Consider the following 12,735-nt stretch of genomic DNA (forward strand, 5'->3'; position numbering starts at 1 on the left):
CAGGAAGCTCCATTTATGCAAGCGGGTGCACGCTCCTGCCACTCGTACGAATGGAGTTTCGCGCATGAGGCATGCATAGAACTATCCCCTCTTCCCCCTCGCCAGTCCGCAAAGCCTAAAAAAGGTTGGAGACCCCTGTTTTAAGTATTGATTTTAACATTTGCTTTATGTGTAAACCACTGGGAGCTTCTAGTAGAGAAAGGGGAGGGGAGGAAGGAAGGAAGGAGTTTGCTGTTTCCAAATTATAGGCTCCATCATTACCTTGCTGCCTGAAGAGAGTAATCAGCACATGCCATCAGCCTAAAAGAACTAAATGCATTAAACCCAGAGTCTCCTCACTGAGGGCATTCATTGTGCTAAAACTTAAAGGCCATCTCTTGGCCCTTCTGTTTGCAAGCGCAACATCGCTGTGAGTTGCCTGTATGGATTAAGGGCATGATACATCCCTAAAAATTCTTTACCTTGCACGTCTCCGGGGGTAATTATCACTTGATAATCAACACTTGTACAACCAAACCAGTGATCTAGCTGAAGCATGAAATGCTGCCTAATCTTAATTACCTTGTTCACCTTTAAGCACTTTTTGGTCATCAACTGCTGATATTCCTCTAAGGACCAGCAATTATAATTAAAGTGAAAGGAGCCAATAAAACATTCCAGCAAAGGAGAAATTCAGAATGTAAATATTTGCTGTTACCCTACAGCTCAGATTGTGTGCTCTCCCCTCTTAGGAAGAGCTCGCAACGGCAAAAAGGTTCCTGTACTATGAAATGGGCTACAAGGCACGGTCGGAGCAACTGACAGATCGGAGTGAAATAACTTTATCCCCAGCAGATATCGACAGGTAACTATTAACACGGGGCCAATGGCTACTACTTAAGTTTCCAGGGATTTGGATGTATCATATGAATATCTGAAATGGTATTGTCAGCCCTGCAAGTTGAGTTGTGCTAGATTTGTGTATTTGCCCTGGTACTTTTTCCTCCCTTTGGCATATTTGAATGATATTATCCCCTCAAACGTACCGTATTTTTCGGAGTATAAGACGCTCCAAAGTATAAGATGCACCTAGCTTTTGGGGAGCGAAACAAGGGGGGGAAATCTGCCTCTGCCTCCCAGCAATTTGCCTCCTTGCAACAAACAGCTAATAGTACAGACAATATGCACTGTTTGTGGTGTATTTCTGGTGTATTTTCTGTGCATGTGTGCCTGACCCATAGAAATAGCAAAGAATTGGAGAAATGCACATTATGGCAGTATATTAATGCCAGAAAGTTTTTTTCAATGTAGTCACACTAACTCCTCCCAATTATTTAAATAGATCTACTCCAAACATGACTAAGTCCAGAGTCTAATTAGACAACAGGACACTGTTACATTTCAGACTATACTTGTACAGAAGCTGTTAAAATTGATGTGGCTTTCTGGAAGTATATGTTATTCTCTGCTATTTAAAAGAAGATATAATAGCACTGGGTATCTTCAGATCAAGCATTTATTTTAAAAAGCTTCTTCATTTTGTTAAGTTGTCTAATAAGTCTAATAATTTGAACATTCTATAGGCATTTATAGTTATTGACTTTTCTCCTTGCAGCAAACAGCCTGATTAGCACAAGAAAAAAAAATCTGTCTCTGCCTCCCAGCAATTTGCCCCTGCAGAAAACAGCAAGTTTCACTTTCAATTTCAGCATGGGCCTCCCAATCATCAGCTGTTTCAGGCTACAGGGATTGCCATAGCCTCCGCAAGCCCAGGTTGCTGCAAGGAGATAAATTGCTGCGAGGCAGAGGCCAAAAGGTGGGGGACGGCGAGTGGGTGAGACTACATTCAGTGTATAAGACGCACCCAAATTTTCATCCTCTTTTAGGGGGGAAAAAGATGCGTCTTATACTCTGAAAAATACGGTAATTGTATTTTTATCCTGGGTCAGAAAAAAGTAGAGACCATTAAACCATTTGTTTGTCTTCCTCCTTTGTTATTTTTACAAAAAGCTCAAGGCAGCGAACATATACCTTCCTTCACCTATTTTCCTTATGATGGGGGAGGAGAGAGAGAACACCTGGTGCTAAAATTTCTGTTGCTAAGCAAGGCAGTTGTTAAGTGAATGACACTTGAATGGCTATAGGCAAAAAGATTTTTCCCACCCATCACTTTAGATTTGATTAATTTGTCCATGCCAAGATTGGATTTGGCTGTCCTTGGGTGTAGAAGCATGTTTTCTCTAGGCTTCTGTTTGGCTTCTGCAGTAGAAATAGCATTATAAGAAAGAAATTTTGTGGGAGTGGAGGTGTGCATGGATCAAGACAGTTGAGAATCCTTTACACCTCTAAGTGCGGTTTTTCTTTGCTGGTTTAAAGCTGCTTAGGCAGTATGTATAGATTTTTCATGCGTTATCTATATTGCAGGTATAAAAAAAGATTCCACATGTTTGATAAAGAAGGCAAAGGTTTTATTACTATATTGGATGTGCAGAGTGTGCTACAGGTAACATTTTACTTCATTATTATTATTTTTAATTCATCAGAATTTCCTGGCATGATATTAATAGTGTGTTGTTAATCCAGCCATGTGAGTTTTTTCTCCTTTTCATATATTTTATAGAGCATCAACCTTCAAATTAATGAAAGTGCACTCCATGAGATTTTGAATGAAGTGGATTTGAACAAAAATGGGCAGGTTGAACTCAACGAGTTTTTGCAAGTGAGTATTTCTTTTAATTTATATATATATATATCAATCTAATATAATGGTATAAAAAAACCCAATACTCATAGTGTTCAGTTCATTAATATTAGAAGGGAAAATGTACAGGCACTCATTTCTGACAGATATTATTCAAAAATGGAAACCACATCTCAGTTGCTGCAAAATGGAAAATATTTCTTTGATTCAGTTAGAGCAAGGGTGTCAAACTCGTGGCCCGCGGGCCAGATGTGTCACATGCTGGCCATGCCCACGCATGGTCTAGTGAAGAGGAAAAAAGTGGCAGTATGTCACGTGATGACGCCGTGATGACATGAGTTTGACACCCCTGAAATCAATCAGTCAAATGAATTAGATTTTGTCACTAGAACAGGGGTGTCAAACTGGATTTCTTTGAAAGTCGGATCGGCATTGTAGTTCTGCGGGGGGAGGGGAGACAGGACAGATGCCTCCTACAGCACCCTGCTGACCAAAACAGAGTGCAAGGAGCTGCGTGGGCCCCCCTCTGTCCCGTTTTCAGCCTGAACTGCCTCCTGCAGCACTTTATCGGCCAAAACAGGGCACGGGGGGAGCTTGTTTTCACCCTCCATGGCCTCCTGCAACACTGCCAGTCAGAAGTGGGGGGGGTGGGGGAGATGCACATGGTCCATTTTAGTCGGCAGAGGCACCATGGACCAGTCCTTTGATATTCCCAGGCTCGCCCTGCGAACCATATTTAAGCACCACGCATGTCTTGAGTTTGACACCCCTGCACTAGAACATAATACATATCAAATGTATGCATATTAAATAACATACACCTTTTATGCTACATCCCCTGTTAGTTCTGTTAACTTGCATGTACACTAGATATGAAGTTATTAGGACAGATAGGAGAGAGGTTCCTATATTTAATCTGAGTTGATTGCATGGTGCGAAGCCTCTGCAGTATCTGCACAGTATTATTATAAAAGTGTGAAAGAAGAAGGAGAAATGCCTCAAATACCAAAATAAAAGTAGTAAAATGATTTCAGGTCACCATCTGGAAGAGGTAAAGGTTCTTGACTTTTATTATCTTGTCAGACTTTATTAAAAGTTGACCTTGGCCTTGTATTTTGAATCTTTGAAAGATTCCTTATAGCAGTAATTATCCAATCAGAGGAAAGTATAGAATCAGTTGCTCCTGATCTCACTTGTGGCTATTATTCATAGTGCTGCTACTCAGGATAGGAACTTTTAATGGTTACACACAGATTGGGTAACTTTTTTTTAGTATGGTTGTAGCTAGAAACAAATTATTACCAAAATTTGATAAAAGGAATTTAAAATGGAATTGGAATAAAGTGCAATAATTTAAGATGTAGATAAAATATGATAAAATTATATTTTGGTGTCACTCCTACAATCTACCCCAATCAGTCCCTGATATGCAGATCTCAACTGAACCATTTTCTTTAAGTACTGTGCTGTGTTAAATGTTATTTTCAAATTCTGGCCGCACATAAGATAAGTTGTTTTGATAGGGGATCCCAATGGGTCATTCGTTTGGTATATAGACCAAGGTATCTTCTTATACAGGCAACAATCAAATAGGATGTAAGCCAGGTCTTCTACCTCTGCCACTCCGCAAAAGCAGAGACGTCCATTGTAGGATATAGAATGAAATAAATAAATAAATAAATAAATAAATAAATAAATAAATAAATGTGCTGGTATGGCATTGGGTAAAACGTTGCATTTTTTGCTTTCTGAATATATTAATCCACATTTTAAATTTTGAATTGCTCCAGCAATTTCTGCCTTTTAAAAAAAACGTAACAACCAATTTTCACCTTCCTTCGCTCAACCAGGTTTTTTGTCAATGTTGTTCTTCACTCCTATTTTTAAATTTATCACCTGTTAAAATGGGTTATAAAACAATAAGCCTGCATTAAAAAGTAGCAGTTTAAAAAAACCTGTAAAAACAAGAAAAGAGGCACAGCAGCATAAATTCACCTCTAAGTTCTAGGAATAGAAATGAGTCTCCAGATGGTGCCAAAAACTTGGCAAAGCTCGTTATAACCGTACAATTGGATAATTCTCCAAACAAGATGTATATAAATAATTATCTCTATATTGAAGTTCTGTCCTGAATTGGAGTGATACCCACAAGTGGGATCATCAGAAATAGGAACAATAATTTACATTTTCTTCAGAGAAACCTTTAGGTCATCATTTTACTGATAGGTTTTTTAAAAATAAGTCTGTAAACCACTACAATGCAAGTTGGAGGGAAATTTATCCCGCTAAAACCAACAATGTCCTCTGTTGAAGAGGCACATTTTCTAAATGCGGACAAACATATCTCAACCTATTTTGCAGAATCTATTCTGTTTATTTTCCTGTGTTAAAAAATAACGGCTTTGCACCAGTGAGAGGCAGGAGATTCTTCTATAAATTGCACTCTTGTTGCTGTTTGGTTTATCTCAAGTCTTTGTCATGCACTGTATTCTCTCTAAGCGCAGCTATTTAAATTGCTGTGTATGTCCCTCCCTTTAATCTCTAATGATATATGTAATTTGGAATACTGCATCCAGTTTTGGTTATCACGACATAAAAAAGATGTGGAGACTCTAGAAAGAGTGCAGAGAAGAGCAACAAAGATGATTAGGAGACTAGAGACTAAAACATATAAAGAACGGTTGCTGGAATTGGGTATGTTTAGTTTAATGAAAAGAAAGACTAGGGAGTGACAAGATAGGGGCTGCCAACAAAAAGAGGGAGTCAAGCTATTCAAAGCACCTGAGGGTAGAATAAGAAGCAATGGGTGGAAATTAAGCAAGGAAAGAAGCAACCTCGAATTAAGGAGAACTTTCCTGACAGACCAATTAATCAATGGAATGACTTGCCTCCAGAAGTTTTGGGTGCCCCAACACTAAAGATTTTTAAGAAGAGGTTGGACAACTATTTGTCTGAAATGGTATAAGGTTTGTGCCAGTCAGAGATGGCGAGACACCAAAACAGAGATGGTGAGACATCATCAACAAAGATATGCAAGCCGCAGGCCTGTGCCCCAGAGATGCAGCTTACCGTGCAAAGTGGCATTCAATGATCCGAAAAGCAGACCATGCATTTGTAGGAACACACTAGGAAGAAGTAGTAGTAGTAGTATAGGGTTTGCTGCTTGAGCAGGGAGTTGGGCTGGAAGTCCTCTAATGTCCTTTCGAATTCTGATATTCTGCTAATACAGTAAGTGATAATGATTATTCATCTGCTCTAAAAAAGGTTCAGAAAACAGGCTGCTCTTGTCTTTCTTTCTTTCTTTCTTTCTTTCTTTCTTTCTTTCTTTCTTTCTTTCTTTCTTTCTTTCTTTCTTTCTTTCTTTTGAACTTACATGCTAATACACCTTTTCATAAAGAAGAAGAAGAAAGAACAGCATTATTTTCACTATCGAGGGCATATATCTCATCCATGCACAGCAGAATAAAACAAACTAAGTTCCACTAATGTTGAACTCTTAACACTTTCTTGTTTTGACTCGGCTACTTCTTGCCAACGAACAAAAAACCGTGATCACATTCTTTACGATAGTAGAATTTGAAAGTGTAAATGTTGTATGTAAGTGTGACTGTTGAGTTTTAAAGTATTTTTTTTTTAAATCAAGAATTGAAATTTTGGTTCTCATTGAAAGAGCAACTTCGCAATCTGAGAATGTTCCTTGATCTTCATCCATTGGATTTATTGCTAGCAAATTGCCTTTGACATCTTTACACAGTGATGTCGAGGATCCTTTCCCTGGTGATTTGGTGACAATTATCTATACCTTAATTCCCTCTCATCGGTACTAGAATGTGCCCTACATAGGACTATACCTGAAAAATGTAGGAAAGCTACAATTGGTGAAATATTTTATTTGTTTACGTCTCAAACTAATATGGCCACCCATTTCACAAAAAGCAAGTCTTGGTAACAGGGTGTACAATGCAGCAACTAAGCTACTATGGTACAGCCATAATATTATGCCTGCATTGAAAGATCTGCACTAGCTTCCAGTTGCTTATTGGTCACAATGTGAGATGTTTGGATTGATTTCTACAACCCTGAACAGATTGGAGACTGACTGTGTGAATGAAGGACCACGTCTTTGGTTATAAATCCGTCCATTTGCTAAGATCTTCGTTGGCGGAAGTAGATTTCTTACGCCACATCGGAGGCAAAAATACGACCAATAGTAATCCTAGCGATCCCAGTTCTAGATGTAGCAGTCTGTGGTTGTCAAAAACCAGGAAACGGAGGAGATCGACAAATGAACAGACAGGAAGTCAGTGAGAAGGGCAAGGAAGAAAGAGGTATTCGGCAAAAGCTTGCAGTCCATTTTTATTGCTAAAACATCCTGCTTTGGTGATGACATTGGAATTGAGCTATTCGGCATCACTTGTCCCGTAAACTCTTCCATTATTCTGTGAATCATAGGGGATAATTTAGTGTGAAGTAGAACAAAAGAGCACGTGCCTGTTTCCCCTCCCCCTTAAAAAAAAAACCTCCCATGTGGCATGATACACATTTGAAGGCTGTAGAGAGATTTGGAGAATGTTTCCAAGTGTCCCTTTGACTCCTTTTATGCAAGCAGCTGCTTATTTGTTTTCAGTTGTTCGCCAGGTTTATTTTTGCAGAGCCTTTCTTGGTCAGGTTTTTCAATTGACTGCCAGGTCCTTCCTGCGCTGTGGCAATGATGAATGCAGAACATGAGATAAATTAATGCTGGAGATTTCAGTCCATGTCAGCCCTTTCTTCACTGCATGTCACGTTAAACAAACAAGATCAAGGCAAAGGAAAACGGTAATTGTCTCTCTCAAGATGGGCTGCAGATAAAAGCACTGTTGAATCTAAATGCAGAAATGTGTGTGTGTGAGAGAGAGAGAGAGAGAAGAAAAAGAAAGAAAGCACTCTGAACATCTTTAGATCACTTGAAAAATTGTGGTATGATTTAAATCATATCAATTTTATGTATACATACATACATACATACATACATATCCCTCACCTAATTATATGTTTATCTCTTATTTATTTGCAGGGCTCCCAAAGTATAGAATTTACTTTTAAATATTTTTAAGAGCAGTAGTCTCTCTTCGTGGCCACGTTTCAACCTTCTCCAGGCTTGCTCTTCAATCTGTTAGCTTTCTTCTCCTCAAATTCCTTAGGGAGAGCACGATGCTGGAAAGATTGCCATATTTGTTTAAGAGGGAGCTTATTTGAATTGGCTGTAATGTAAGAGAGAGCCCTCCAAATACGTGGCCATTAACTTCTAGGATTCTCGGCAGAGGCCATGTTGGCTGGGAATTCTGGGAATTGGCCCATCCATCTGGAAGGGCCCCAGATAGGGGAAGGCTGGTGTAAGAAGTGAAAACTGTTTATCCTGCTGTCTTATTTCCGTGGAACTGTCTTTCCTTAAAAAGATGTACAAAGATGTATTTATGTTGCTGCTTCTGCTGTTGTAGTTGAAACCATTTTTATTCTGTTACTTCGGAGAGGAGGGGCGGGAAATGTACGTCAGAATGATTTAATATCAGTCCCTACCCTTTGATTTTACAAAACAGAAGTTAACAACCCAAAAGGAATACTGGACTTGATGGGGGAAATGGGAAATAAAAATAAACAGAGAGACTGAATCTATATTATAGGATGGTTACTTTTTGTCGGGAGGGTACAAAAAAGCATGACTCCTTTTGGTCCCATTTCTGGCAAACAGGTAGATGGACCAGCTGTATCTTGGTCTTTCCTTTGCAATCTTTTATGTGCAGGAAGTGAGGGAGTTTTCAAGTCATTGGGTCATGTATAATGTTGAAAAATTAAGGAAACTCGACCACTCAGTTTCAAGTTGGTAGAGATATGACAAATTATAAGGAAAAATGGCTTCTAAGCAGGGATGTGGAGATAAAGGTATCATCTAATAATGCAGTGACACAGAGTATTGACCATAAAGCTTTCTCTATCTTGTCTCTTTAGCTCATGACTGCTATTCAGAAAGGGTATGTATCTGGAAGCCGGCTTGCCGTACTTATGAAAGCAGCTGAAGAGAACATTCATCAGCGGGAAATGATTTCAGTGGACCGGAGTTGTGGTGGACTGTGAGTTGGGGGGAGGTGGGGAGGCCTTACAGCTTACAAAAAGGTGTGCTCCCTTGGTTGCCTCTTTCAATGCTGAAAAACATTCCACTGCTTTCAGACGTCTCTGCTTCTCCTCACTCTGAGCAACTGTACAGAAAGTCACATTGTGCAGCTCTTCTTTTGATACTTGTGTGAAGAGTCTACTTAACTGGTGGCCTGTTGAACTGGCTTTCTCTAGAATCCATGGCCAATATGACCATGAAAAGGAGAAACTGTCCACCTCCCACCCCCCTTCCCCGGGGCTAATCCCGGGAGTTGAACACTCCAACCATGGCAAGGGATCCAGGTGATAGCCAGACATGAATGTAGATTTCTTTTTTGCATTTATACAAAAGCAAGAGTAATTCCTCTCCTACATTAATAGGGTCCTCTCTCCATTCTCTTTCTGCCTTTTGATGCATTAATCAGGCAAAAGTGGACAATGCCAGCATGCCTTTCGTATCTTAAAAATGGACTTTTTTGGTTAAACCTGCAGATACATTTTTCCCCTCCCCACCCTTTCAGAGAAGTACATTGTGCTAAATATTCATCGTTTGCCTAGAACTTTGGTACAAACATTTTTTATAATGGCCACAGTCTATTAAAAAGCGCATGCCATAAAAATGAGTGATTTATCATGGAGGAGAGTGCTTGCATTTAGAATTTTCATAGACTGTATCCCAAAATAGAAGTGTAATGTCCAACCAAGGAATTGCAGTGATACAATTGTATTTTAATAAGAGGCTATGTGGGGCCTAATTCTTCAAAAATGTCCTAAAGCCAAAAAGCCAGCATAAAATAGAAAATAAACATATCCAATGGTGCTTGTTACTTTACCACAGAAAGAAATTGCCACTCCTTCCCTGGTACATCTTGTGTATATAAAAAAAGAGCTAAATCCTGTATCATGTAGGTGGTTTGACTTGGCTCTGAAATTCCAATATAAATTTTAAGAAAAGGGTTTCTGAAATCTGACTTTATTTATGGTAGGTGCCCCATAACTCTTCAGAAAAGTAGTGAAGAAAATACTAAACAAGATTACGCTACTTTTTTTGCTAGGAATTGCAGGTTCAATTTTAGGATATTTTGTTTTTAAAAAAACTAAAAAAACTTTTACATATTGTTTAAAATCATTTTAGGAAAAAACCCTAGTTTTAGGGTAGAAATCCTTCCAGAATACAATGATAAACTAATAGCAAAATAAGTAGAAAGTTTGCTTTTTGCTATTTGAAAAATGAAATTGCAGCAAAGTAACAAACCTAAAAGGAACTAAGTCACGTTACTGTGGAAATTTTTGTCTTGGTACCCCTGATGGCCTTGTTCATTTGTTTGTTACAGGTTTTAATAACACTTAATATTCTGATGCAATTTATAGATCAGTAAGAGCTGTTGTATCTGCAGACCCAAATTCTTTCATTTACTTATTTTAGCATTTCAGTACTGTGCATTTCTTCACTCTTCAGAGCAGTCTATAGGAACTGGCCCTTCATAAGGCCTCGATATCAAAATAAATTTAAAATTCAGAATTACTCTATATTCAAAAAGTGAATATATTAAGGGGATCTATTGTTAGAAGCAGACATTGCTATATAAAACAGCCCAGCCATTAGCATGAAGCACTCCTATTTTCTATTTAGACATTTAGGCAGCATTGATGGGAAGGAACAAAGTCTTCATAAAGAAAATTAAAAGGTAGTATTCTAAAAAACGCCCTCTAATAAAATTCTCTGCAGACCATTTCCCATGTAAGTTACTGCTATGATCAAGAAATGTCAGCCCTGTGTTTTATAGGTTAAAGAGTAGAGGTGGAAGCCAAAGCAAGATTCTCATCCAATCTAGGCCTGGAGCACTTCAGAATGACTTGGAATACAGGTCTTAACTGGGCCTGCGCTTGACAGTGGGTGATCTCTCTTTTAACGCAAAGAGTTGGGGTATCTTTCTCTTCCTCCCCCACCTCCCATCGCCAACGTATATTGGATGCTTTTTACATAGCACTTTTCAATTTGTTCCATTTTAGCCTAGACCAAGAAATGTTAAGCCTTAACAAAAAACTATTATAGATAGCTTTTCTAAGATTGCACAAGTGTGGAGAGGTCCAGAAAAGGCGTTGAGGTGCCGATCGTTACCCATTTAATTAATAATTGACGCAACATTTTTCTACATTTGAGGCAAAAGATTAATGACAGGCTATCAAGAGCTCCAAGTGCATCTCGTCCATGTGAAACACCTTGTCCATTGGAAACATTAAGGGTTAAGCAAGCACCCAAAATGAAGTGATGCTGAGGATCATGGGGCTGATATATGCTGAGGATCTACCACAGTTCTTAGGGAAGAGTTTTAATGAGCATTTGAGTGTACACCTTTACAGATAGACTTCTCTGATAACCAGAAGTTGGACTAATGTGTCATGATTGTCCTTAGCCCAATAAAGATCTCTTCACATGGCCTCTCATGTTTTGCTGTTGATGCCATCGCACCCTGATCAGGAAGCCATGATTTCTTTTATGCATTGATTTCACCTCTAGGAGATGTTTTAGCCAACATACCCCTCTGCTTCCCTTGGGCAGAGAAAGTATTATTCCCCTACATCATTTTACAGTGGCTCAAATTCAGCTAAAAGTAGACTCTCTACTTGGTTTCTTTGTGATAGGTTTTCTTTGTATATTTGGGAGAATATATATATGAATGTATAGGAAGCACAAAGCTCCTTTTTGTATAACAGTAATTTAGTGTGATACTACTGTACAATTGTTTCGAAAACAAATATAGGAGTAGGCAGTTCTCTAGTGGTTGTGTGTGTGTGTATGAATAGGTAACCACACATATATCTATGCATATATGCATATGTATACATATACATATACCGCATGTTTTTCCATCTGGCACTTTTATGTATTGCGCTGGGTTATTGTTCAGGATTGGACTGTTAAATACTGTGTTTGAGGCTGGGTTGTCATTTTTATAACTGTCTTGGTGTTTTATTGCCATTATTTATTACTTTTGATATACAGAATGAGCTGCATGCATTTATAGAGCAATAAGAGGATGTATTTAATGTGCCTTGTTTTTAACTGAATAAGATCTGAAAGCATGAATCAATAAAACTGATTAAAATGGTCCACTCGTTGGCATTTTGATGTTAGTGGCAGTTACGGAAATAAAGTTGATTAGCTCGGAAACCCCACCCCCCCCAGCATCCTTCCTTTTTCCTTGATTTTTTTTTTCCTTGCTTGTGATTAAAAAAAAAAGTTTATTTAAAACAATCTCTTAAACCTCAGTTTTTAAGAAATGACATGAATTCTTGACCTTAACTTTATATCTAGAAGGACAAATTAAAGAGAAGCCTGTCATGCAGTATTAATAATGGATATTATCATTGTCATGTTTTGTTGCCGCTATAACATCCCAGCCTCCTCCTCCTCGTAAGCAAATGACGGATTGTCTCCTGGTTAGACTTTTTAATTTTTTAAATTTTTTTCATTTAACCACCTCTCCTCAGGTGCCACGTTCCCAGCCCACCCTGATGAATTTTATCATGATTAAAATCAATAGAAATAAATGGAAAAGATTACATAATCCATTTTGATCATCCTACATGTCAGGTTAGCCCGGAGTCGCCAAATCCTGACAAATGTTCTGACATGGAAAAAGGCCATGTATTTCGGTGAAAGTAAATCAGCAAACCTGTTTTATAAATTTTTAATGAAAATGTTATAATTGTCGCATTCTTTTATTGTTCCTAATTTACTCTTGGAGTAGGATTCTTTTTTTTTTCCTTAACACTGTGTAGCCATACTTGCATGAGCATGTAATTAAAAAATTCTTGCATCTGGGATCCGTGCTTGCATTGTCACAAGCAGACATAACCTTTATTGCATAATAAGTAGCATGACAGAAAAGCATCTTTCCATGTGCACCATTTTATCC

General features: G+C 38.4%; 1 protein-coding gene across 2 annotated transcripts in view; it reads left to right on the top strand.

Annotated features, from left to right (window-relative positions):
• The window catches only part of GPD2 (glycerol-3-phosphate dehydrogenase 2), a 106,676-nt gene that overhangs the window by 91,520 nt on the left and 2,421 nt on the right, over positions 1-12,735 (top strand). For both annotated transcript variants that reach the window (XM_081943323.1, XM_081943324.1), the window contains exons 14-17: positions 732-844; positions 2,404-2,482; positions 2,600-2,698; positions 8,669-12,735. The exon at positions 8,669-12,735 is cut by the window's right edge and continues 2,421 nt beyond it. In XM_081943323.1, coding sequence (XP_081799449.1) covers positions 732-844; positions 2,404-2,482; positions 2,600-2,698; positions 8,669-8,794 — 417 coding nt within the window. In that variant the 3' untranslated portion in view covers positions 8,795-12,735. The remainder of the gene's footprint in view (positions 1-731; positions 845-2,403; positions 2,483-2,599; positions 2,699-8,668) is intronic.

Source organism: Natrix helvetica (assembly GCF_964273705.1).
Source record: "Natrix helvetica genome assembly, chromosome: 1".
In the NCBI taxonomy this organism is placed as follows: Eukaryota; Metazoa; Chordata; class Lepidosauria; order Squamata; family Natricidae; genus Natrix; species Natrix helvetica.